This window comes from Apus apus, chromosome 1 (assembly GCF_020740795.1).
Source record: "Apus apus isolate bApuApu2 chromosome 1, bApuApu2.pri.cur, whole genome shotgun sequence".
Classification (NCBI taxonomy): domain Eukaryota; kingdom Metazoa; phylum Chordata; class Aves; order Apodiformes; family Apodidae; genus Apus; species Apus apus.
The window spans coordinates 70,721,232-70,747,135 of NC_067282.1; the positions used below are offsets into that span (position 1 = coordinate 70,721,232).

The 25,904-nt window shown below is 42.8% G+C and overlaps 1 protein-coding gene across 2 annotated transcripts in view; it reads right to left on the reverse strand.

Annotated features, from left to right (window-relative positions):
• Nucleotides 1-945: 945 nt before the first annotated feature.
• Nucleotides 946-25,904, reverse strand: part of GSK3B (glycogen synthase kinase 3 beta) — a 153,717-nt gene continuing 128,758 nt past the window's right edge. The window contains exons 9-12 of one of the 2 annotated variants that reach the window (XM_051615257.1): nucleotides 21,205-21,243; nucleotides 18,568-18,754; nucleotides 13,285-13,383; nucleotides 946-6,925 (exon numbers count right to left, since the gene is read on the reverse strand). In XM_051615257.1, the coding sequence (XP_051471217.1) occupies nucleotides 6,855-6,925; nucleotides 13,285-13,383; nucleotides 18,568-18,754; nucleotides 21,205-21,243 (396 nt within the window). In that variant the 3' untranslated portion in view covers nucleotides 946-6,854. The remainder of the gene's footprint in view (nucleotides 6,926-13,284; nucleotides 13,384-18,567; nucleotides 18,755-21,204; nucleotides 21,244-25,904) is intronic. The other variant, XM_051615268.1, reaches the window with a different exon arrangement.

The following is a 25,904-nucleotide window of genomic DNA, read 5'->3' on the forward strand; positions in this document are numbered from 1 at the left end:
ACCGAGACTAGAGCAAAGGGTTCCTGTGCAAATACAGTGCAGAAACAAGAGCCCTGAAGAGACAGGAGGCCCCAGTGTGTGTGCATCTAGAGAAGTACCCAAGGATAAAGAACCTCCACCCCAAATTACTGAGAATTGTGACCAACTCCCATCAGTGGCAAACTTTAAGCCAATGAACTCACCTAGTGAGGTGCTGCAGTTCAGGCAGCGACGTCTTTGCACATGTAGCTTGTGCACCCTTAACGCCAGGGACTGGATTGGTTGAGCAGAGCAGCCTTGGTCTCAGCATGAGCTACACGCAGTCCAAGCCCTGGTGAAGCAGGTGAAGGGACAGCAGCTGGTCACCTGTGTTGCTCCAGGGGTAGCCAAGCCATAACCAGCTACCTGGCCCTGTCACCCTGGTATCCCAGTGCCTTCCAGATCCTCAGATGCTGAACAAGACAAGACCCGTGCTCCAGCAGTGAGCTGGGGTGAGCTGGCACCTGCTTTTAGGGGCACAGATTTAGCACCCCAGAAAGCTGAGAACAGCCCCAGAACAGCTCAGTTTGGGGAAGCCAGCCCGTAGCAGCCAGCACAGGGGGGCTTGGAGGGACCTTATAATGCAACACTTACCATGTGGACCCATCATGGGCATCCGCCTCCCTGTTGCTGCTGGCTGCCTGGCCCAGGGAGCAGGGGAGGCTTCACTCAGGGGAAGTGCCAGGCGTCACCTCCTCAGTCCTTGAACACATCAACCTGTTTGGTGCCTGCAGCCCAACTTTGGCCAAGGGTGGCCTTCCCACTGAACCAAGGTCTGTCCCTGAGCAGCCATCTCTCCACAGGGCTGTGCCCTGTGTGCCAGTCCTGGGCATGGCTGGGACACCCTTCCCCACCTCTCCTGGAGCAGGAGGCTTCACGGGGCCAACCACAGCTCACGGCCCAGGAACAAACCACCAGGAGCCTCTGTGCAATATAAATTTGTTTTTATTGAAGCAGCAGTCACATGACCTCGCATCTAGCCTTTAGGATAGCGACAGAATGGATTTGGCCAGGTCAGCCAGCCCAAAAAAAGGATTTTATTCGTTTTTGTTGCTTTTTTTTTTTTAATTTTTTTTTTTTCATTTTTCTGTTGCGCTAATAAGACATGTCATGTTTAATACATACATTATCCAGTACTGGAAACCCAACTCAGAGATAGCTACGTGCTGATTTGCTGGAGGAACGGTCCACTGGACGTGGTCTTGACAAACTTTACAGATCACCACCAAATAACATTACTAATGGGATCAAACGATGATTTAAAAAAAAACAAAACCTAAAAAACAACCCAAAAAACCCCCAAACAACCATGAGTGCAGGATTCAACAGCCAGCAGTTTACACAGGTTCTTTTAAGTTAATGTCTATAGGTGGACGGTAAAGGAAGATCGGTTGGTTTAAATTTGAAATATTGATGTCCCAGGATTCCTCTCTCCATCAAATCAAACGGTATCACAGACAAGCCGGCATCTCTTGAAAAAACAGCATGGAATTACACAGCTCATTTAAGAAAACATGCTTATTTCTTGTCTTTTTTTTTTTCTTTTTTCATTATTATGACGAAGATTCACGTCCACCTATTCTTGCAGAGTGGAAAGAGGCGTGAGGGTGAGGTACATGGGGAGGAGAAGGGAGAGGAGGAGAGAAGAAAGGGGCAAGTTTTTGAAATAAAGACCACACACTTGGTATTTTTTTTTTTTTAAATTTCATTTCCAGGCTAACCTACTTTTTATTTAATGCAAATTACAGTACCAGTTAACTATTTCCGAACCGAGTCACACAGAACAAAACGTATTTACAAGGGGAACGGGGCGAGGGAAATAATAAAACATTAAGCATACTTTCCACAAAAAAAGTTTATATTTAAAATGAAAAAAAAAAAAAATCAGTCACAGAGGCATTCAAGTAGTAATAACGTTATACAGGTTTTGCTTTTTCCTTTAAATCAAGACAGAATTGCACAAGTGTATGCAATAGTTTGTATATAACCCACAGTCCTTAATATATATATATATTTTTAGATTTCTGGTTTTAAGATGGAAGTGGTCACGCTAATTGGTGTGTACAGGCCCAAGTGATCCATCAGCAACACATTAATGAACGCAAATTTTACAGGCAAGCAAATTATATATATATAAATATATTTTATATATATATATTAAAAATAAACTGAGAAAGACCAACACAAGGAAGCTACTTTTCTCGAGCTAACCCCTTAGGTACTGTTTTCCTTTCCTGTCGTTTTGCTGTTATTGCAGTGTTGCAAAACGAAGCCAACTACGACCAGAACCGGTTGAGAGCCCCATGGAAATCAGCTGCCACCTCAGGGGCACCCACTGGCACTTCTCCCAAAGGCAGAGCCTGGACCAAATGCCCTACTGTGCTTTTTCCTCATCGGCTTTTTTCCTTTTTCTCTGCGGTGGCTGAGGTTCCTTGTACAGGAGGATGAGTCTGACAGGCTGCTTTGACTTCTACTTTTCCAAGTATTGAAAACTGGGGGAAATTTTAAGCTGCAAGTCGCAGGCACCTGCCGTTATTGAAGGTAAAGCTTGGCTTCAAAATAAGGGGACAAAGTGTTCGGGGATCTTCTACCAGCCAATTTTCTTGAGCATGTGATCATTTTGTTTTGTTTTCCCTAGCAAGGTAGATACATTTCATATGAAAGAACACCAGCGACTTGACTGGGTGTCCGTCAGGGAGACAGGCTGCGATCAAGTCCGGCTCAGAGACCCACGGCAGGGCTGATGTAAAAGGACAGATCAAGACCAGACTGGGTTAAAAACAAGCCCGAAAGAGTAAAAGAAGAGAAGGGCAGCTCTGAGCGGACTGCTGCCGCCAGCTTGGCATCACTGACCTTTGTGTCACCAGAAAGAAAGTGCAGCCTCTGCTTCACCGGAATGAACACGAGATGCTTCGAAATAAAACAGCAACCTTTGGTTTGGTAAAGAGTTAAGTGTTTTCCCATTCAAGACAATCTTATGTGGAATACTAACAAGGTAGTAAAACACAAGCAAACTAGTTTTAGAAACAAGGCCTTCGTGCTGGGCACAAGAAATCAAGAGTCATGTTAAACTTATTATCTCAAGAAAACAAAACTGACTTTGGGGAGGGACGTGGGGGGAAAAAATAGAGAGAAGAAAGGGAACGGAAAGTTCTCCTGGCAGAAAAAAAACACCGCAGTCTCCTACAGCGCTGCCCCCGCTTCCACCGTGGCCAGAGGGCTCCGAGAGCAGCATCCCTGCAGGGCACGGGGGGTTTCCCTCCCTGGGGGTCCTTTCCACTCGCCAGGCCCAGCCACTGCCCCCGGCACAGCCGCAGGGAGAGTGGAAAGGCTGAGCCTCCTGGAAGCTGCTGCTGCCCAGACAACTTGTGGGCACAGGATCAGAGGGGAGAGACGAGCAAAGTCTAAATGAGCTGCTAGGGCAAGTGTCCGAATGAAACCGGTCGCTGCGAGTGGGAGGAGAAGAGGGCAGGGTGGGCAACTTGGAGACATCCAGAACAAAGCCACAGCTCCAACGAAATGGATGACGGTGGAGACGGTTTCCTTTTGTTCCGCTCCTGATCAGGGTATCACCAAAACCTTACAGCACTCAGAGAGTTAGAAAGCAGGGTGGGAGGGGAGGAAAGGGGAGGGGGCAGGGGAAGCAAAGATGAGGGTTTGGGTGGGAGACATTGTTAATAAAAGAGGAGGGGGGGGGAGGGGGGAAAAAAAGGGAAATAAAATTCAAAAAATCATGGAAGCGAAGGCACTCCAAACTATATAGATACACTATACATCGCTAGAGTTATTGTTACAATAATACAGGCCGGTACCTACTGTACAGAGTTAAAACTATATGGCTTTAAAAAGCTCGTCTACATTTTGTCTGATTATTAAACAGAATCACTGCCCTGAACGGTAACTTTTTGCTCATTAATAACAGTTCCTGGGTCCACATATTTACATACAAAACAATAAAACTCAAAAACTCAAAAACAACCCAAAATAATAATGTACAAGCTTGAATTTGGTGAGGAGCTTTGTTTCTTTGTTGTTGGTGGTTGTTTTTTTTTAATTTTTTTTTTTTCCTTATTTACAAAAAAAGGTTATTCAAAGACCTGGATCTAACTTGTATAAAAGAGTGTGTGGTCTTGCCATGATCCTTGAAAAAAAAGAAATAAAATCAGAGGGGTGCCCCCGACCCTCCCCCCAGCCTAACACACATACACACACACAGACACACGAGACACACACAGAAAAGCTCTTAACTCCCCTCCACCAGTCTCCAACAAGAAGATAAAAAGAAGAAAAGAAGAAAAGCCACATTTCCTGGCACAAGCAGCAATTTTTCTTAATTATTATTACTTACTTTGTCTGTCTGTTGTTTCTTTTTCAAGACTGGGTAATTTACTGCCTCCAAATAACAGCGACTGTGGCCAATGCTTCAGCAGTCTTGCCTGTACAGCAGATCCATTCCCTGCTGCTGCCCTACTTTTTGAGTCTCCTGCATCTATGTGGATCACTGGGTCAACCAAGCCCCTTCACTTACCTTCTGGGACACTGACTAGCTGAGCTCTTGCATTAAGATGCTCTTCAGCCCTTTCTATGAAGTCACATGTAAGGATTTGGAAAGCCTTCTGTTTCTGAACGTGGGTGACCTTTCCTTTGCAGCCAGCCAGCATTTAACGACAGCTAAAAGCTTTAAAGCCTTTATTTACTTTTTAGTGTGTGCCCGACAGCAAATTGCTGAGGGGTCTAACATGAGGGTTTATCAGTTTCACGGCAGGTGGTCGCTCACCTCTTGAAATAGCTCCTGCCTTCCCGAACCCCCCTGTGCATCAGGAGAGAGAGAGGGGGCAGGGCTTTTAACAGTTACAGGGCTGCTACGAGAGCTTCCAAAAAAACTCCATGTCAACAGGATAAAAGGTACAAGAAGCAGCACACTGAGCTCGTGAGCAACACACGCGGTGGCCAGGCTTGCTGAAGCCGTTACCGCCGGCCACCCCCGGACCGCGCGTTCCCGAAAAGCAACCGCTTGCCTTAGAGATCGATCCACAGGTGGGATAGCAGCTCAAAAAGCACCAAAGGCAACTACAGTTTCTCTGAAGGAGGATAAGGCTGGAAGTGGGAACTAACCACAAGCCTACGACAAGATCAGGTCTCCAAAAAGTTCTACGCCGCGGCTGTGCCCGGCCGCTCACCTGACCCTTTCCCGAGGAATATTGCTTTGACTTCAGGAAGAGAGATTTGGATGCTCACACCACACGTCATCATGAGGAGGAAACCTGGACCCTGAACAGATGGACTAAGAACAAGCATTCGCCTCACGCGCCAGTCAGACTCTTCCAAGATCGTAGACAAAATAAAAAAGCAGTATTGTATCTATGTATACATGTATATATTTATATAATATATATACACACACACACTCATATATAGCCAGCTTTCCTACAAGTCAGCAGGTACAAATTACTGTTGAAAGCACTTGGATGTGTATTTTATTAATATTCTACCAATGTAAAAACATAATGGCGACGTGGCAACACGCATCAATAAATAGAGATCAAAAAAAGCAAGAGGTTAAAAAAGATGAAATTAAATACAGATTCTAGCTGTGGATTTAAAATCAGAACTATTGCAGAATGTGGCTTCCTGCAAGTTAAAACTGCAGTTAGAAAAAATATTACAAAATAAACCAGTAGACTGTTACAGTTCACATTATAAACCCTGGTGTCCTTTTCCTTTACGCACCTTGGAAAAGGGAAGCCTGTTCCAATTGAGGGCCTGTGCTGGGCCGGGGAGGGGGGGGGGAAGGGAAGGAATTAAAAAAAAAAAACCAACAAGCTTTCACAGTGGCCACTTCCCAGAAAGTCCCTTATCATCCCCACTGGGGCCCCCACCCCTCCGAGGATTTTGTTCGTCCGCTCTTCTCTGCTGAAGATGGGAGCTGACCTGCCCTGGCCCACGAGAGGGGGGGCCAAGGAGCTGCTTCAGTAAAGCTAACCGCTCGTGTTCGTGCATGTGTGTGTATTATATTATATAGAACCCACTCGGGTGACACTTCTCCCATAGTGAAGCTGCAGGTTGCTTCGTTGCTAGCACTGATTTTTACAATGCAAGGCTTCCACTAGCGGTTCAAGCTTTCGACACAAGGCAAACCCTCCCCCCACCCCATGGCAACCTATTTTCCTACCACGTTGCTGGCTCCCCCATCCCGAGCTGGGGCAGTTCTTCAGACCACCTGGGATATGGATTCACTGACAAGAAACGCTGAGCTCTGTTGAATGACCCCTGCTAAGCTCCCGACCAAATTCAAGCTGTGCACTACATCGAAGTCCAAAACTTCACTTAAAAAGAAAATAAAAAAAGAGGTTAAAAAAAAAAAAAAAAAGGAACTTCAGCAGAGAATGAGGTTTGGGTTTGGTTGTTTTTGTTTCTTTTTTTTTAAGTTTAGTTTTTTTTTTCCTTCTTTCTGTTGTGGGAGGGGGCATGAGGCAAGAGTCCTGGTTCTGAAGTACACAACAGCAAACTTCCAACATGAAGAGATTGTCGAGGGGAGAGACATCGGTGTGTTGTATTGCTCCGCTTTCCCTCCTCCCCCCACCTAGTCCCCTGCCCCGGACACCCTGCAGAGTGAGAATACAATGAAACTGGTTTGTATTTATAGCTATTTTACAAGGTTAAATAAGAACAACAATAATAATAATAAAAAATTGAACACTAAAATGAACAGGTTGGTTGGTTGCTTTTTTTTTTTTTTCCTCTTTTTAATTTTCTTTCCAAATGTGACCAGTGTTGCTGAGCAAGACTCAAATTACTGGTGATTTTTCCTGTGCAGCTGGCTGCTTGGTACCGGTTCAGGTGGAGTTGGAGGCTGATGCTGTAGCTACACTATTGGTCTGAACTCGTTCTCCTCCTGCGTTAACATCTGCAAACGAAGGCAAGAGGAAGGGAAGAGAGAAAAAACAACCAGTATTACCTCCAAAATGCAGACACATGTGGAACAACAGCTCTTACATTCTCCACACAGAGAAACCTACAACTACCACCAGGAGACCGTCTGGTTAGGATGGTCTCCTGACGTCAGGGGGTGCCACTGGAACACTTTGGTCTGGGGAGAGGGAAGGACTTTAAGCAGGACCAAGCCAGCCTCAAGGGCTGAGGGTTGCAGGCCAGCAGGCAAACATCCAGCTGGGCTCTAAGGTTTTGCAGAATGTAACATTGCCTGCAAAGTGGTAAGTCGCCCACGTTACATCCCAGTAACTCTTAATTGCAAGACAAGGCACGTGCACACCACCAAAGCTTAGCTAAAGCTGAGCTATCCACGGCCGCTATGGAGTTTCACGTTGGTGCTGAAGGCCTTTTTGTAACAAAGGCATCTGTTCATTTTGTGAATGAGAGCAGACAATGAGAGCAACGAGTCTGCTTCTCTGGCAGAAACAGCTTGAGTGTTGATGTGTAATTCAGGCACTCGTCTCAGAAAACATCTTCCAAGTCTACTGTTTTATTCTGTGTTGCTCAACCCAAGTCAGGTCTTCCACCTCTGAACTGCTGAAGCAGATTAACATCAAGGCCTGAAGCCAGTTGTGAAGTTTACACAAGCACACAACACTGTAATAGGATAGAGTCTTGGCAGTAAATGGTCTCCAACACCTCTTCTCTAGGAAGGACAGTGCTCCGCAGAGAGACAAGTCACAGGATCACAGGCACATGTCAAATCCCATCCCAGGAAACACAGAAATACCAGAAGGAAATTAATTGTTACTTTGTTTCCACAGGCAACATTTATCAGGTGTTTTCTCTAAAAAAACCCTGTTATTAGTATTAGAAGAGTTGGTAGGGAAAAAACCCAGCACACCAACTTCACGTGGAACCATCCCACATGGTATCTCATCAGCAGAGTCACAAAAAGGAAAGCGGATGAATGGTTAAACACATCGAACACTCAACATAATAAATACAGGATGGGGAAAAAAGTATTAAGTGAGGTTGTCTACAAGAGACCATTGTGCATTTCTCCCACTTAATTTCAGTAAGGTTAGCTGTTAAGCTATCAATACTGCAACATGAGAAGAAAAAAAAGACTTATTATCTCAGTACAGAAGAGGGCAGACTGGGCAAACAATGCATCTGAAAGGACACAGGGAAAAGAGCTCATACAAAGAAAGATTTAATGACCTCAGATTGAAAGACAGTACGACTAGCATAAATAATAGACATGAAAAAATACAACTGGTAGGCAGTGGGGGTGCAGTGATACTTCTTCAGCAGAGAAGAGCTGGCAGGACCATGAGGCTGGACAGTACTTGTCACCTGTTAACAAAACCTCTTTCCTCTCCTGCCATGGTGACCCGGCCACAGTTGGAAGCACAGCCATAAGCAAATGCAATGCAATGAATGAGAGTCTAGAGATGGGCAGCACTGGGTGAGTAACAAATTAAGCAACATACTGGCAAGAAAAAAAGGGAAATCAAACACACAACAGCATCCAGGAATACAAGGGGTAAGTGGGAAGAGAGGATGACACCTATTTGAAAAGGAAATGCTGTGAGGAGTGGGTGGGAAGAAAGGGAAATCCTCATGTGGGAAGAGGATGCCAGATGACTGCCCTGGGAGTTTTCCATTCTGTTTGCCCCCACTCCAAATTAACTGCAACCCCTCCCTCCCAAAGGAATGACCGTCATGATGAAAGAAAGCTCATGCAGCTAAAGCACCAAGGCAGTATGACAACAGTACCAATGTTATTTGGAAAACTAGCCTTGCACATAAGAGATGCCCTCCTACATGGGGAATTACCCTGAAGGAGCAATTCCCAAATCCCACATGCATGCAGATCAATGATGACTAAGGAAATCAAAAGTAACCCAGCCAGACAACTAATAGTTTCCACACTTTAAACTCTGCCTGTTCTAGATTCATTTTCAGGTGTGGATAAACTCCAGTTAATGCAACATCTGCCATGCCTGATGCAAGGAGTCCAGCTGGAGTCTGTGCTGTTGGCAGATTTCTTTGTATGTGTACAAAAAGCGCTTGCATTTCATTTGCTGAAATGAAACATGCCTTTTGATCTCCTATTCATGAAGACAGCAGAGGCTGAAATCTTTATAATTATATTGTTACCGAGCAGAGCTAAAAAAAAAAAAAAGAGGATTATAGAGCTACTTCATGTAACATATGTAACATATGCTCCTTTTCTACCATCACTCTCATGGGGGAGTTCCTGAGAATTGTATGTGCCACATGTTAAAAAGGAAATAAACCAGGTGTCTCAGCCCAAGACCATTTAAGTGGGGCTTTTCACAATTATGTAAGTCCACTCAGGCTGAGGTAGAGCACATATCTTGCTCAAGGCTGTACTGGCTCCAAACCTTCAAGAAAATGCAGTATTTTCACATTCCAGCTAGTTCTTTCACTCTGGATCGATAGGACATTTGGGAACAGAGAGGAGCCTATTCCAGCGTCTCTTTGCTGAAGCGCCAGAAAAAAGAACACAACTGAGGTGTGAGAGCATCTGGACATTTGCTTACTTCTCCTCACCATGATAAATTGGTACTTGGGCATAAGAGAAGACATTGTAGGCTGTCAACAATGCTGCTAAAACATTTGCTGCCCATGCCACCGTGGATACCCTACTGGGGACCAAAGGTAGGAGCTGACACAGTTTTCTGGTACAGGACAGATGATTACAGCAGACTATGGCTTAAGGTGAGGGCAGATGTTTTGCCCTGAACTATCCATGTGACACCTCTGAAACCTGCAAGTTTTACTCCTGCAAGTTTCATGGATTCATCTTAAAGTTGAGCTTGCAGAAACCTGAGCAAATGGCTTGCACCTCCTGGCTACAGAATTAAAGTCTTCCAAAATGCCTTCAATAGGAATACCATGAATGCTCTAAATGTAATTTTATGGAGCACCGTGGTCTTTTTCAACTGCCACACATCGGCAGGTAACACCAGCTCTAATCTGTTTTGCTGCTGAAAGCTCAGGCAGACCGTTGCACTTGGGATTACATGGGATCAACACAGCAGGGTGCCTAAGACCATGACCCCAGCATCCCTGCTGGCACAGCCCCCCTGCAGATGGCAATTATGCTCTTCCCATCTTCATGCTAACAGAGAGGTATCTACTGCTGCTGGCTGATCCAGGAAGAAAAACATGTGGTCACACATGCAGATATGCATTTGGCATGGTGTGTACGCCCCCCTCTCACATGCTGTGGCTGTGTGGCTTTGAAACCATCCTCCTCCAGCTGTATCAAGCTAGCATCCACCCAAATAAAGTTGCACTGGCGTTTCAAAATCAGTGGCCAGTATAATTCAAAGAAAGCTAGCACAGCATTTCCAGTCGGGACAAATAAGTCCCACCTTCCTTTTGCTCCACTTTGCTTTAGACATGCCACTAACGTCACAGAGAATTTCCCACACACTTTTAGGTGAATTTACTAATACTTCATGCTTCTGCTGCAAAGCCAGGCTCCATTAGTACAGCGAGTCCAGCTTTATGCATCCAGAGAAGAGGAAATTTACAACAAATATGTTGTTTTTAATGCACAAAAATTACCTACAATTCCCCTGCATCTAAGATCATGATCTCAGGATTACTGGTGCATTGGCCTGTTGAAATCTGTGAATCTATCTGTTAACAAAAATTACTTGTTTTGGATAACTTTTTAAAATGCAGATGTGTGCCATGCTGGTTAGCAAAAGGGCTAGTATTGCTGGCTTGATGAAACCTGGCATGCTGAAAAGCCAATCTTTCCATCTCTTAACACCACGCCACTGCTTAGCCTCCCGACAAACACTACTTTGCTAGACCTGGGACAAACAGATCTCATTTTTCAAATTATTTTCTGATTACGATGCTGCCTTGCTTACAAAAGAAAAAAGGGTGCATGATAAAAAGCAGAGCTTTACACTTTATGAGCTGAAGTTTTGACATGGCTGCGTTACCAACAGGAGAGCAATGAACCAGTACACTGCATTTCCATGTACATGCACCTATGCCCTGAGCTTACAGAGCAGACAGCTACACTAGACATAACAGCAGACACTTGAACCTCAGTATCAGTTCTGCTTGCCAGAGGCAGACAAGAGTTACACACCATAACCTGCTTTACCCTTTCAATTGCCATGAGAGGTACATTATGTAGCATCATCACCACTCAGAAAAGTAGATTCTGGACTTGTACTGCTTCCTCACATGAGCAACTATCTTGCAGAAAAGCCTCCTGTCTATTTGGATGCCCTGGGTTAGGTGGGCAAGTTGCTCCCATGCTGCTTTAGCAGTTACTGAACTAAGATTTCTTGCTCTGGGACGTGCAGGGAAATAAGGGATCCCTTCTACAACAGTCTCTTGCTAATCGTAGCATCAGCATGCAAAGCACAACAGATCAACTTAACCTCACACAGGACCTAATCCTAAAAATCACAACTCTGATGAAATTCCTACCGTCTGCTGTGAGAATCCCATGTGACTAAGAAATTACCAAGCAGCTGTGCTGTAGCAACCAAAGGTGCATGTTGCCCAATCTTGAATTTAATGTCACCATTTCTTTTAAAGCTGTAAGGATATTTTTTGGGTTTTGAACTACGAATAAGGGCTCCTATCCCAACTCAGTGCAGTGCTTGCAAACAGGAGGTTAAAAACTGTTGAAACGAACAAGGTGGGGCTGGTTTTGGATTATTTTTTTTTTTTTTGTACACTTCACATTTAGGTTACACTTAGGACTCTGCCTAAAGCATTTTTCCCTCACATGAACTCTTGGAAAGTGCTGGGTGAAAACAGACTTCTTAACCCCATTAATTCCTCAATACTTGTACAAAGAAAACTCCTTAAAGGCATGAAAAGGACATTAAGTGAAACTGTGTTTTTACAGAAGGGCTTAAAATAATTTTCCATGTTTGTATTTTGTAGTATTTCAATCACTTTTACTACTTTATCAGCTTTTTTCTTCCTCACTCATTGCTGAGCAACAGATGCACATAAAAGGGAAACAGAGAACATGACTGTTTGCAAAATACTGCCAAGTGTATGAAACAAACATACTAAATTTGAAAATAGCATATTTGCTTTCTCCTAAATTCAGAGCACATAAATTGTACAGGCTGCATCTGTATCTACTGCTAATACATTTTCAGAGAGAAGCCTCATCTTTCAAACCTGGGTGCACGTGTCTGTCCTAGAGTATTGAAAGTGCTTTCTACACAGCATTGGTTGGACCAAATGCATCAGATATCAGGTAACTGTCCAGCACATCAACCTGCAAATGCTTTCCTGTGTGTTTCAAGAGTATCTTTCTAATTAGAGCTTCTCCTTATCTGCTATCTTCCACTTTGTAAAGGCCCTGCACCTCAAAAGGGGGTCACAGCCCTTGTCAACTAGGACTGATGTGCAGACAGGATACATGTGGAAGCACACCCATTTTGCAGCCTGCCTTTGGTTGCCCAAGCTCTGAGACAGCCGGCTGGAATGCTGATTCAGGGCTGACTCAGAGGAAGAGTGCCAGGTACTGAATCACCTCTGCCACATCCTGCAGCACCTGGGATTTTCTTTGGGAGTTTCCTAACTGATGTGACCCAGCTTTTCAGCTTTCACTGAAAACAGAAAACAATATGGAGTAGCTACAGGCCAATAGTGAGCTTTTAAAAGGTTTCTGAGAGCAAGTGAGAGGCAAAAAAGAAATTCACTCAGTGCTGGCCAAAGCTCAAAAGCATCTGCCTTGTACTTGAAGATGACACAAGCAAACTCAGTAACAAGCAACTACAACTCCTTAGATGAGGCAGTGAGCATGCTGACTGAACTCCCTAATCAGACTTTTAAGTGCTAATGCCTTTGGGGAAAAAACCCTCTCCATCCAAGCTCTATGGATGCCACGTGTTCTGAGCTAGCCATTTTTGCTCTTCTAAGCATTACAGGGTCATGCTCCAGGTCAGTACTAATTTCAGACTAGCTGAGAGGTCTGAAATTAGGTGCAGACCAATCCACAAGGTTTGCGAAAACACACGTGAGAGAATGATTTTTCAATAGTGGAAGTCTGAGCGAGAAGGACAAACAAACTAAACATTTGAACACGAAGTTTAAGCGCTCTTGGTTAGGATTTGGGTAGGTGACCACAGCTAGCACCCAAATGACCACCTACCAAGCCTGAGTTTCAGGTGACAGCTGGAGCAAATCCCTCCTCCCTGTTCACCCTTAGGGCTGAGGCAGCTCATCGGCCTCAGCAGAGGGAAGGTGCCTGGGCAGGGGGAGCACGGGTGGAGAGGGAGGCAGGCAGTTGAGCATTCTCACCTGAGGCTGCTGTAGCGTTTGTAGGGGTTGAAGCAGCTGCTTGGTTCCGGGCATGAGCAGGGATGAGGATCGAAGCCAGAGATGGGTTACTTGACAGTTCTGGAGGGGAGGTGGAACAAACACAGTTAGCTCATCATCCACAAAGAGCCCTGCATGCAGGCTCAGCTCCTCAGGTTTCCCCCCACCCTGTAACAGCAACCTGGGGCAAAACATATGCCCTTACAGCCAAAGGTCACATTATGCTTTTCTCCTCTGCCAACCAGCAAGGGAAACCACAGTGATACTTGGCAAGGCAGTCTCCAGAGCAAGACTGTCAAAACTACAAGTAGTGGCACAAAGGAATTACTTCCTAGAGTAAGACAGGGGCTTGGGAATTTGCAAAGAACCAGCTAAGCCTGTTCCTTATCAGTGGCCTGATAGCACTGTTTCCTTCTGAGCTCTGGAAGGATTCCCTTCACAAATCCACTTGGAATCAGTCTCAAGGAGAAGGCTGATAACAGTGGTGCTGCTTTGGGCACTGGTTCAGCAAGGAAGCAGCTGCCACAGTTGCTCCAAGAGCTTCAGGGATTCCATCCTTTGGTTCATTCAAGCATCACTTTCTCAAGGACCCAGGAACCCAAGACTGATCTCTCATAGCAGTCTCCTTGCGTGAGGCCAAGAAGAGATGACATCTCTTTTAAAAGCAGAGGGAAAGGCAAAGGGAGATGATTTCCTGGGCAATTTAAATGGACAACAAAATGATGAAACCATTATTTCTGAAGACATGAACCAAAGAAAAAATAGTAATTTAGGCTCCAAAACTAATATAGCTTCAATGTACATCAGAATGAGAAATAGGCATCTTACAGCCACAACTGTGGGAGGATTAAGGGCAACACGTTGCCAACAAATGACACTCTTTTGGCACCCTCTCAAGAGAATCTAGCACCTCACAGAAGGTGGGACTGAGACGAGACAAGACAGGTCCTGTTTGTTTCAGAAACTGGAGTGACTGCCTCTTGAGAAAGCAACACCTGGTAAAACGGATGTGAACAATCACCTCAATAGAAAGAGACTGATCACTCTTGGAGCTCCAGGAGGTCATCTGGAGGATGAGAATCGACAGCTTTTTACGTAAGACCTCCAAATAGCCAGTCCAAATCACACCATGGTTTCAATAAGGTGGTTTGGTACACAGTTTTTAGTATCTGGGCTTGTATTTTAGAGCCTACTGCTTTACTTTAACACAAGGTTTAACCTTAGGGCCTAAAGGGATCAGTTGTCTACTTAGAGATTTCTTTTTTCTCCACTAAGTTACATTAAATTTCTTTACTGCTGGCAGAGCAAACTCTCACCTGCTTACAAGCCTCTTATTACCACACATTTTGAAACTGCCTTTCAGCACTTAGAAACACAAGCTCTAGTTTAGAACAAACTGAAGCTGCCACATTACCTGCAACGCCTCCAATCTATCCTGTAATACTCCATTCAGGTCTAAGCAGACCTAGCTAGTTCTTCTAGAAAGCCTCAACACTCACAGCTTTTGTACACATAGTAATCCTCAAATTAATGTGGAAATAATTCAGAATTTATATATTTATAATATAATTCAGAATTCGTAAATCTCCATTTTAAATGGAGAAAGAAACTGAAGAAATATGAATCCTCAAGTGTCAAAGCTGAACACCAGTGATAAACGTATACTAAATACTATACTTGGGCATTAGCTGCTTTGTGCTAGAAAATGTTGCCTTAATATTTTTTCCAAAGCTATTTCTCAAATCTATTATTACTGGAAATCTGCTGTTTACCTCACTCTTTTGAAAGTTTTTATCATCCCCGTGTAATTTTCTGCACATCACTGACAGCAATACAGGGCTGTGATCCAAACAAAAGCAGAGCTAAAATGTCAATGAAACCAAATGACATTTGCTACTTTTTGATGCTAAGTGGTGCCTTGACTACGCAGCTATAAACTGCCTGCGTCTTCAGAGCCAAAGAAGCAGCTGATCCAAAAGAACAATACCCTTGCAGTGGCACTTAGACTCCACTCTCATTTCTCCCAGGCAGTCATCTAATGTTGTCAGAACACCTTCTTTTGCAGCCCCAGTTATGGCAAGTATAATGTTTTGGTTTTGTTTTAAGACAAGTGCAACCGTTTCTCTGAAGCAACCTTAAAGAACTTGCATAAAGGCTAGAAGACTTGTATCATTGGGTTTGTTATCAATGCTCCCAGAATCCCCTAAAAAATTAGTTTTGTACCATGTTTGCTTTGCCACAATAACAAACTTTCCATGTAACTGAAGTTATTCCAGCAATTCCTCAATCTAGAAGAGTGCTAGGAGCAGCACAAGTTTCACTGTTTTCCTTTTATCTCTCCTCCACGTGCCCTGAGCAGAAATCCTCTGCCTAAAAAAAAGACAGTATTCAAATGGTCACACTAAGGATTTCTGGTCACATTGACACAGTTTAGTCAGAAATGGAGGGCTTTTATATATGCATATAATCTTTTTTTGACGGTCACGAGCCAGGCTCAATAAAAAATAAAAACAAACCACAAAACCTTCACACTTGAGAAAAAAAGTCCTTTGTCACAAAGAAGCATTATAACCATTCCTAAGTGCTGAATTCCAGAAGAATTTTGCAGCCTTTAATGGCTAACGTGGGGTGATAGTAACATTTTCGACCCAGCATAATCACTGACACTTTACGAGAAGTTCAGGAAATAGCAGTAATTTCACAGATTGTTTGAAACTTCGGCTTCTAAGAGAAAGATTGTTTTCTGTGCTTTCTGTGTTGCAGATCTAACAGTCACTGAACTGCAGCTCTTTGGCAGTGGAGACACCTCCTTGGCCAAAATAAGTTTTGCAAAAAACAATTAGTGTAAAACTTTTTTTTTTTTTTTGTAATACTAAGAGACACTTCCAGGTAAGACATCAAGAATGACCAGATAAGGCTCTCTTCTTCTCATCCCTAAAATGAATACCTACATGCCCCGCAACTAAGGCTGGCAGACAAAGACCATGATTTCTATCTGTCGTTTACTCTCACTGCTTTCTTTCTAGACTCTATTTGAACAGCAGCACACAGATCAGCAGACCTGGTGTGAGGCTTAGGTTTTTTCTGAAAATCAAGCCAATATATGAAATGGTCGGATTTATCTTGTTATTTCTAACAGTTTTGCCTTCAGCTACCTCCTGTTTTATGAGCTTCAGGCAACTGGATACAGCCAAATAAAACACTCCTTCTAAAACTTAATATTGCCTGTTGAAAACAAATGACATTGAAAACAAAAGGATGTCTTTCATTACTTTTTAAATTACCAGATTACTTAACATGAGTCATCATCTGATTTCCAATGACCTGATGTATTTCCCAGTTGGGATTTCTGGACTAGCAAATTTGACAGGACCTGGCACAGTCTGGCTAAAGAGCAAGGACTGCACAGTGGCCACATCTTGTGTACCTTCAGGTTGAAATAATGAATGCTGTTACATGAGCCTCATTACTGCACATTTATTAATTTCAAAGGTCTTAAAATCATGGCACCAATTTCTTTATTTCTTAGAAACAACTCTGGTTTTGTTGGGGTTTTTTTGAGTTTGGCTGGCCATGTGCAACAGTGCTTATTTGGAAATGTGTTACTGACCAGCCTCTGTTTTGCCTGCCCTTTTTAGATGGTCAAACTGGCACCTGATGATGACAGAAACCTGCTTTTTTGAATCTTAAGGAAATTGCTCCACTAGAACTGATTTATCTTGCCATTCCCACAAGTCACTGTGCAAGGGGAGGGGACATCAGCTCCCTAGGATGAGACTGAAATTTCTTTGAGCATTAGGATAGCAGCTCCTACACTGTGTGGAGGGAAACCAGGGACACATTCCCAATACATACATTTATTTTTCCCCTGAGGATTTTTAAAAAGACTCCCTATAGAGCTTTCCAACTGGTTTTAAAATCGTTGTTTTAATGTAATAGATAGGCCCAATTATTAAGAAACAATTAATAAAGAAATGAAAACAGTACAGGAGTGAAGTATTAAGATGTTGGGATCAAAACTATCTTAGCTACTGAAGATGACCTTAGTGTGTGAAGAAAAGACAATGAATACTGTAACAAAGAAGGACCTGTAGCATAACTACTAGACTTGTAACAACAAATGCAGGAATCAGCACAGAGGACAGTGACCTGGAAGCTCAAGATACTTTCTTGAATGCTTTAAGGTGCTCATCCTTCAGAAATGTTTTAGTATATTCAATATATTCAGTTTATGCAAGGGAGTCACTCAAAACAAATTAAAAATTTACTTCCAGGCAGCTTAAAATATTGATCTGTACAGATACAAGGCATTTTGTCCCTCTCCCTTCTGCCCTTTTTTTAATAAAAGGGTTCCATATGTTCAAGCAGAGGGCTCTGTTTCACATTTTGGCAGATGGGTATTGTATGTACTAAAGAGTTAGAAAAACTACATTGAGGCTAACTGAGCCAAAAGGTGTTTTAGACTGTTGTCTTTAGACAACAGAAAATGCATTATTGCTCAAAGAGAGAACTGACAACTAATCACTTAAAAAGTATCATGGCAAAATTATTTACTAGCGTAAATAAACTTCTCACATTCTCTGTCTTGGCAGGCAAAACTGTTCTAGGGGGGTATCAATTTTACATTTCTGACTTCTATAGAAAAAAATACATGAATGGTTTTAATATTTTATACCAGTCTGGCTTCAAGTAAGTTAGTTATCCATAATTTTTACAGTTTCTAAATGACTGAATCATTGTAATGCCAGATGACCTGTACAGCATGTAAAATCGGGACATTAAAGCCTCTGTATTTAATCTCAGATCCAGAACCAAAATGGGCAGCAAGACTACAAACCTCCCTGTCAGACCTAATACGCATTACTCTTTGCTATGGCATTTCAGGTATGAAAGGAGCAGGATCATCTCCACAATGATAATCTGATCTCCACAGTCCAGTGACTGTGATATTTCAGACAAAACTATCAAGCAAGGCTGCAGACACTGAACTGCCAACGTAAGTCTTCTTGAGACAATCCAACAGTAACAACCCTTGGTCCCCTGCACTAAATTTGAATCAAAGGCACCAGGCACCTGAAAAATCCGGTAAACCATTTTTTATAGTCCCTTTCCTCCCTTTCTAAGGTGGACAGCTGGTTAATAATTTAATAACTTTAGTCCTGCTTGGAGACTTTTTACTTCTGAGGGAGCGACACCTGCATTACAGCAAACGCTTATCCCAGTGCTGCTTCCTAAAGAAGGGATCCTTCAACGCTCACAGGCTACCTTGAGTGGTGAAGTTGAAGAGTGCAGGTTTATCTCGCCCATTTGGTAACTTGACATTTGGGTCCCGTAGTTCATCGAAGAAAGAGTGTGCACAGGCCTCCAGGGGAGTCAGGCGGGCAGTGGGGGTGTACTCCAACAGGCGGCTACATAGCGCAATCGCTTCTGGTGGAGTGCGGGGCCGGAAGACCTAGAAAGAACAAGAGAAACAAGCAAGGAGAAACAGGTTTTCTGGGTATGTTTCTTTTATTTGCTGACCAGAAGCAAGTCAGAGCAATTAAACCTCTCATTGCCCAACAAGATGGAACAAACTTGTGGTCTGTCCTAATCAAAGTCCTCCAGTAAGGATGGGGAAATCCAGTTCCTGGGGTTGAGAAAGGGTTAATTGCAAGGTCTTGCGGTAAGAGTGAAGGTGCAATGCCAGCAAGAGACTTCATGAGAGCGCACTCCGAAAAACAACTTCAAGAATGGAGGGGAAACTCACTTAAAAATCATGACAAACACACACGGGTGCTATCAGCCATGCATATGGGGTGGAGTGAAGGTGGGGAGGAGGGTTCAAATGAGCAGGATTCACTGAATGTAAAAATTGATTAAGACCCCACTACAGTTTTGTGGTTTTTTTTGTTTTGTTTTATTTTGTTTTGTGTTTTGTTTTTTTTTTTTGGCTAGTGAACGAAGTCTTACTAACATGGACTTCTGCAGGCAGGCAGGTCAGATTGTTGCTATGGAGGCCGCTGTTCAACTTTGGAGAACAACAAGGAAAGTGCGGGTGGGGTGCAGGAAACGTCTAGCTCTAATTTGCAAGTTAGTCCTTCTGTGACCTTATTCTGGCAACTCATTCCCATAAATTTATTGGGATAATTCCTGCACATTTGGTGTTTGTTTTGTAAGAACAGCTGAAAGTTGTGTCAAGAGAACCGACTGTTGTACTCTAACAGATTTTTACCTTGAACAATTACAAAAAAGGAGTATTTCATTGCAGCTTTGTTTTAAACCTCTAAGAATGGTTCTACCCACTGCTAATCACACCCCCATCCTCCTTTCTCATTACGTCAAAACCAAAATATGAGTTAATCATGTACGTGACCTGGATGGTCCCCTCAAGCACTTCTCACTATGTTGCAGGTGATTTGCAGGCTGGGGAAAAGGCAGTGGGAGTGGGTGCGAGTGTTAAAATTCCGATGCCAGCATTTTTAATGAAAACTGAGCTAATCCAAAATGCTTCTACACCAGTGCAGGTGAACCTAAGCCACACAGCACCAAGGAACAACAACAACAAAAAATCAGTGCATGACATGCTAATTAATTGCAGATGAGGAACTTGCACAGGCACCCCTTTAAGTAGGTTTTAAACCAAAGACATATGCTCTTGTGAATGAGAATCAAACACAAATGCTAGGTTCTCTAGGGACTGAAATTTTATCCTGTTGGTGCCCAGCTGGGTCAGGAGCTCAGGGTTTGCTGCAGTGTGTGCCTTACTAACTAGTGTGGCAGGGAATCCTGACTTGGGGATTCAAAGGGTGAGGTACCAAATGTGCAGAATATATTTCTATTACCAGGTGTCTGAAAACAAACAAACAAAAGTTTTCACAGGAGGCCTATAATGACAAAAGGGAAGGCTTTCGCTTAATGCTATGGCCAAAGCTGCTGCGACAGCTGCTGGCAAAGAACTTCTGCTAACCACTGTGCCATGAATGTACCATCACAGAGAGGGGCAGCAGAAATTGCTCAGTGCCAAGACCTGCTGCCTGCAGAGCTCGGATTGCTGACTGCAGCACAAAGTGGATGCAAGCATGACTCTCAAGTCACAGCCTGACCAGAACAAAACGCAAGACTGCCTCCAATTATAAAGGGGGGAAAAAAAAAAAAAAGGCAAAAAAGAGAAGAAAGCAGCTTGGGTTTTACCCTATGGTAAGGAGCACAAATGAGTATGTCTCTAGGTAAAACCACAGGAGCGAAGTTGCTTGGTATTTAACATGAAGATAAAATACTGAGGTCTCCTTCATGTACCTTCTAACTGATGTTTTAACAGGCTTGATTTACAACAGCTTAAAACTTAAAGTACTTGACTCTTGGCTGTGTTTTTCCCTCAGGACAGCTCACGTATTAGCTACTATACAGATTTAAAAAAGAAAAAAATTATTTTTTTTTCCTTACGGCAAAGATGACAAGCCCTTATCTTGAGCAAATTAATAGGCAGAAAGTCACAAATCTGCCATCTGTAAAAGGAGTACTCTTACTATCCACTCTTAAACTTATTTTCAAGTCAGCAAAACCCTAACATCTGCTTCCTAAACCCTGTTGAGAACTGCTCAGCCTGCCTTTGGATCTTCGGGTAGATGGCTCCCTAAGTCTGCCCTAACTGCTTCAAACCAGGGAGGGAAAAAGTAAAAAGTAATTTGGAAGGCCCCACACAGCCTCTCCCTGCAACAAACAGTGACTAATGCATGAAGCAAGTTACAGGTCTGTGCCCACCTCATCTCTGTGACCTTGTGTTACAGTATTTGCCTGGCTGCTGCCTCAAGGATGCAGTTTGAACTCAAATATTCCACTTCTGGCATTTCTCTCTCTTTTTTTTTTTTTTCTTCTTTTTCAAAGCTAGGCCTAGTAATTTGAAAAAATGTTTTAAGTACATACCCGTACTCCTGAGGTGAAATGTCCTGTTCCTGACGAGTCCTAAAGATGATAATGCAGTGAAATAATCCAAACAGGGGGAGTCAATCCAAAAGAGAATAGTCCAGCAAGGAAAAATATAGCCAATATTATAAGAAATCCATGGTGTGGGGGACATAGAAAATGTTTATACAATTAGAAACTTTAAACATCAGTCTCCATAGCAGCAAGTCCAACTTCACCACAGTGTATGCCAAAAAATTGATTGTGCAATGGTGAGGCATAGTATAGAAACATTTCTGTATTAAATTTATGTTCCAATGCCAGTGCATTTACTAAAAAAATAAAAAAAATTGAAATCAAAACTCTAACTTGAACTAAAAAGGTAATTGGAATTCCCATCATAAAGAATTTTCAGTCCTCAGTCCTGGATATAAATGTCCACACACAGACAATGGGGCCAGATTAGTTTGTCCCCAAAGGTGCATCCCATTTGTAAATCTCTCCCAGAGATACAATGCAAATTTTTTGGGTCAGTTTTGTGTTTGGTTTTTTTTCTTTTTTGCTTTGTTTTGTTTTTCTTGTTTGTTTGTTTTGTTTTTTTAAAAAAACAAAACCAAACCCCTAGCAATTTTTAATTGGTGCGAAGAGAAGGTAAAAAACCCGAGATCTGTACTTTGAATTTGGATGTTTTTAATTTGCATGAGCTACGAGTGCCTCAGGCCGCCGCGGATTATTCTCCATTTTGGATTGACTTCCCCCGCCACTGGATTTTGTTTGCTGGCGTTATCTCTTTAGGATTCTTCAGGAACTGGATGTACCACCTCAGGAGTGCGGGTATGGACTGAATTTCTCTCTATTGCGGGTTTATTCCCCCTCATACCCGTCACACCCATTACTTAAGAAATTTTTTTTCCTCTCAATTTGTCCCCTCCCACCTCCCTTTGGAATAATGCCCTAAGAAATAAAAGCGTAACCCCCTTGCGGTCTTCCAGCTCTTCCCATTCAACACAGTTCCACCGGGAAAGCTGCCCAATTCGCCCACCGAGAACTACACGAGCGGCTGCCGCCCACGGCAACGGGGATGCCAGCGCTTCCACGCCGCAGGGTGCCAATGCCAAGGAAAGGCCGGGCCGGCGCTCCGTGGTGGGAAGGGTTGGGAGGACGGACAGACAGTGGGACTCGTGAGCCGTGAAGCCCCTCGCGTGTACAGCTCACCGGGAGTTTTAAGGTCTCTGTAGTTCTCAGTGAGGGAATCAATTTAGTAAATAATCCGCGGGTTATTTTTAGTCTGCGGACTAAAATTTAGTGCACGGACTAAAATCCGGCCCATCGGAGTAAAGTCTGTCTCGGTCTAAAATACATCTGGGTGAAAGCAAAAGAAAAATAAATTTAAAAAGAAAGAAAAAAAGGAGAAAGGAAAATAAAAAAAAAAAGGAAAAAAAAAGCTAAGTGCACAAAGTAAAATGTTTGGGCAGACTAACATTTAGTATGCAGACTAAATATGGCCGGGCAAAAGGCACAGCAAGTCCACAAATGAAAAACAAAAATAAAACACTGACAGGAACTTTTAAAGCAATCAAATACTACCCCACCGGCGCAGCAATTCATTTTTCTAAAATGAAACAAGACCTTGTGTAAGGCTATTTGTCCACAGGAGGGACCGAAGGCTCAAGTTTTCATTTTAAAAAATGAACCTGTTTTGGAGATAAACAAATGAAAAAAAAAAAGAAAAAAAAAAGGCTTTACATACAATATTCTTCAAGGAAAATTTGTACTTGTATAACTCAAAACCTTTTGTTTCTGTGAAGCAAATTAATTTCAGGCTGAGACCCAGATTGCTGTGTTTTCATTTGGTTGGGTTTTTTTGGATGAGTCACAAAAATCTCTGAATGATTATGTCAAATGGAAATGCCAACTCATGCAAAGCCACAGCTTTTGGTCCCCCACCTCCCTCAGATCCCAATAAATCTATACCTCACCAAAACGCTGAGGGACCAGTGCAAGTTCTTTCTTTGTTCAGGCATTCTGGTGATGCTGAAATGCTGACAAGACTGTAACAGCTATTCAGCAAGGCCAGACACACTCCTCTCTCTTTTTAAGTTACAATGCTAAATTGTTTTTGTTTGTTTGTTTGTTTTTTTCATAATCATTATTATTATTATCAATATTATTATTATTTTAAAATTTTACTCCCCATTAATTTTTCAGGAACTACCACCATCTTCAACATTTTAAAAACAGTTGCCAGACTTAATTGCCCCTGGTGCACTATAGGGCTCTCATCCCCAAGTGACTTAAATTTAGATGAAGTATTTGTGCACTAGCAGAGCAGTCACATTTTACCTTACTAATCTGAAATAGTTTCTACCAATGCAGTGGAGTTCACGTCCCTCCTGAATTTTAATTTTTTTAATGCATATGGAAAAGAAGAAAGAAAAAGGATGGAAAGCACAGGATTCTCCTATTTCACTTCACTCACATCAGCATTCAGCTCTCAAATAAAACCACATGGGGTAAGAGCTAAGTATTGTTTTAAAATAATGGCTGCTCTGACTTTCAGTTCATTGACATTCTTCAAACAGACTTTCCATGCACAACACGCAGCTCTGTCGTCTTGGTCTAATTAAGCCCCAAAGCCAAAGCTTCACAATGTTACACCAAGGTGCTCCTCTAGCCAGCGTGTATTAAAAGACATGACTTCATGCCATCAACCACTGTGCGTTTTGCATGCAGATTGTGAACACCCCTCGCATGCTGTGCTCCCTAAGAGAGCAGAGGCTTATGAAAACGACATCTGTTGCTAACGCATCAAGTTTGTGACACCACGGTTAAAAATTTCTTTGCCAGCTTCAGAGGCTCATACGTTTTGCCAAGAACCACCCACACCACCAATTCAGCCTGACAGTCTGTGCACATCTCCTTTCAGTTTGTAAGCGCATTTTTGATGGCATATGAACATTAGTTAAGACAGAAAGCTCCTCCCTTCAACCAAAAGCTTGTACAGTTTACAAGCAAAATCGTCAGCTGTAGGACACGACCCTCAAATCAACTTCTAAAAAATACTATTGCCATGACATTACAACATGAAGCAGTATTTTAGTCAGGCAAGTTTAACATAATAGGCCTTATGATAGACATGACATGTCCATGAACACAAATGGAGAGGGAAGACACGCATGCAAGACAGCAATGTATGTACTGAGCTCCACCTGACACAAGGAAACCTAAAATTGCAGCTGAAGCTCTGCCCTTGGGACAAGTCTTGTTCCAAGGGTCTGAGAATTTCAGAACAGGATTTCTGGAATACGCCATTTGGCTATTTTGAAGTGCATAAAACTCATGTGATACCAATTAAGTTTAAAAGTTCACCAGAGAGGCACTGGTGCTAGGAGTTCTTTTAAATATATGTAAGCCACCCACCCTCCCTCCCCTCAACTTTTAATATCATATTAAATCACCCTACCTTTTGTCTAAAAAGCAGCACAGCAACAGTAAATACTTTATAAGTCAAGAATCCCTGTCAGGTGGCACTTAGATAGGGAAAAATGAAATAAAGACAGAAGGGTTAAGTGGCTTACAAATGAGCCAACACAGTACCGGGAACAGGACCAGGAACCTGTCTCCAAAGCTACTTCTTTTTGAGACCACACACTTGTTACCAGGCTCCTTCCCTTGAGGACCCAGCAGAGACAGAACGGAGCTTGCGTTTATTACCCAGCATATATGCTCTACTTCTATCAAGCTCTGAAGGAAAACAACAAAGCTAAGTAGAATAAAACAGCTCCCTTTCTGCTCAGAAAGAACCCCCAGTTATCTACCACTGGAAGCTCTCTCTCAGCCTCGATGAACAGCCTAGACAGATGTGTTGCAATGGGATGGCTAAACAGATGGTACGTTGCAAAAGACATGTTAAACTTAGTATTTGATTTCCGTATTTGCACTGATGCAAATAATCTCTGAATGTAACATTAGTGCTCGCTTATTCATTGTTAAGCAGTACTTTCTTTACTGCATACAAATTGGGCAGTGCAGGGTAATTTACCACCCAACAAACCTGGCTTCTTTTCTCAGGCTTTAAATGGAGATAAGAGATTTACACTGTCAAAAATCATTAATCCTGCAGAAGGAGCTGGGAAACATGAACTTGCCAGAAAATCTTGGGTTTTTTTCTTTTAAGTTGGTCTCCAGCAAAGCTGTTTTCACTCTTTCCTTGGAAAGTCATTACACAGCAAGTGAAAAACTAACAGTACTCTTCAGAAATAGGTCAGGACACAAATCACCTCCAGTTCATGCTGGAAAAAGACAGTTCTTCCCTTCTCCTGGCTACACAGATCTCTCTTGTTGCCTTATCCCAACACTTGCAGTTGGGGCTGAATGATCAGCCAGGCTAAGTATGGTGATCCAAATCCTGAACGTTCCTGTTATTCAAAAGGCATTTGCTACTATACAAACAACAATGCTGAAGGGAATATGCAGTTGGGAGGTGGAGAACTGATGGCTTCCTACTGAACTTATGCCCATTTTGAAACTACACCCTAAGAAACATCTCTTCTCCACTGTACCTTTGTAGCTCTACAAAAGATCAGACCCGTATCTCAGAAAGAAGACTTTGCATTTTCAGCTTTAATTAAAAATGCAAGTCCACTTACTCATGATTCCTGACAAAAGAGTTTTTGCTTTCTTTTGTCATCAGTTATAATTAGAAGTGACAAAACATCCTG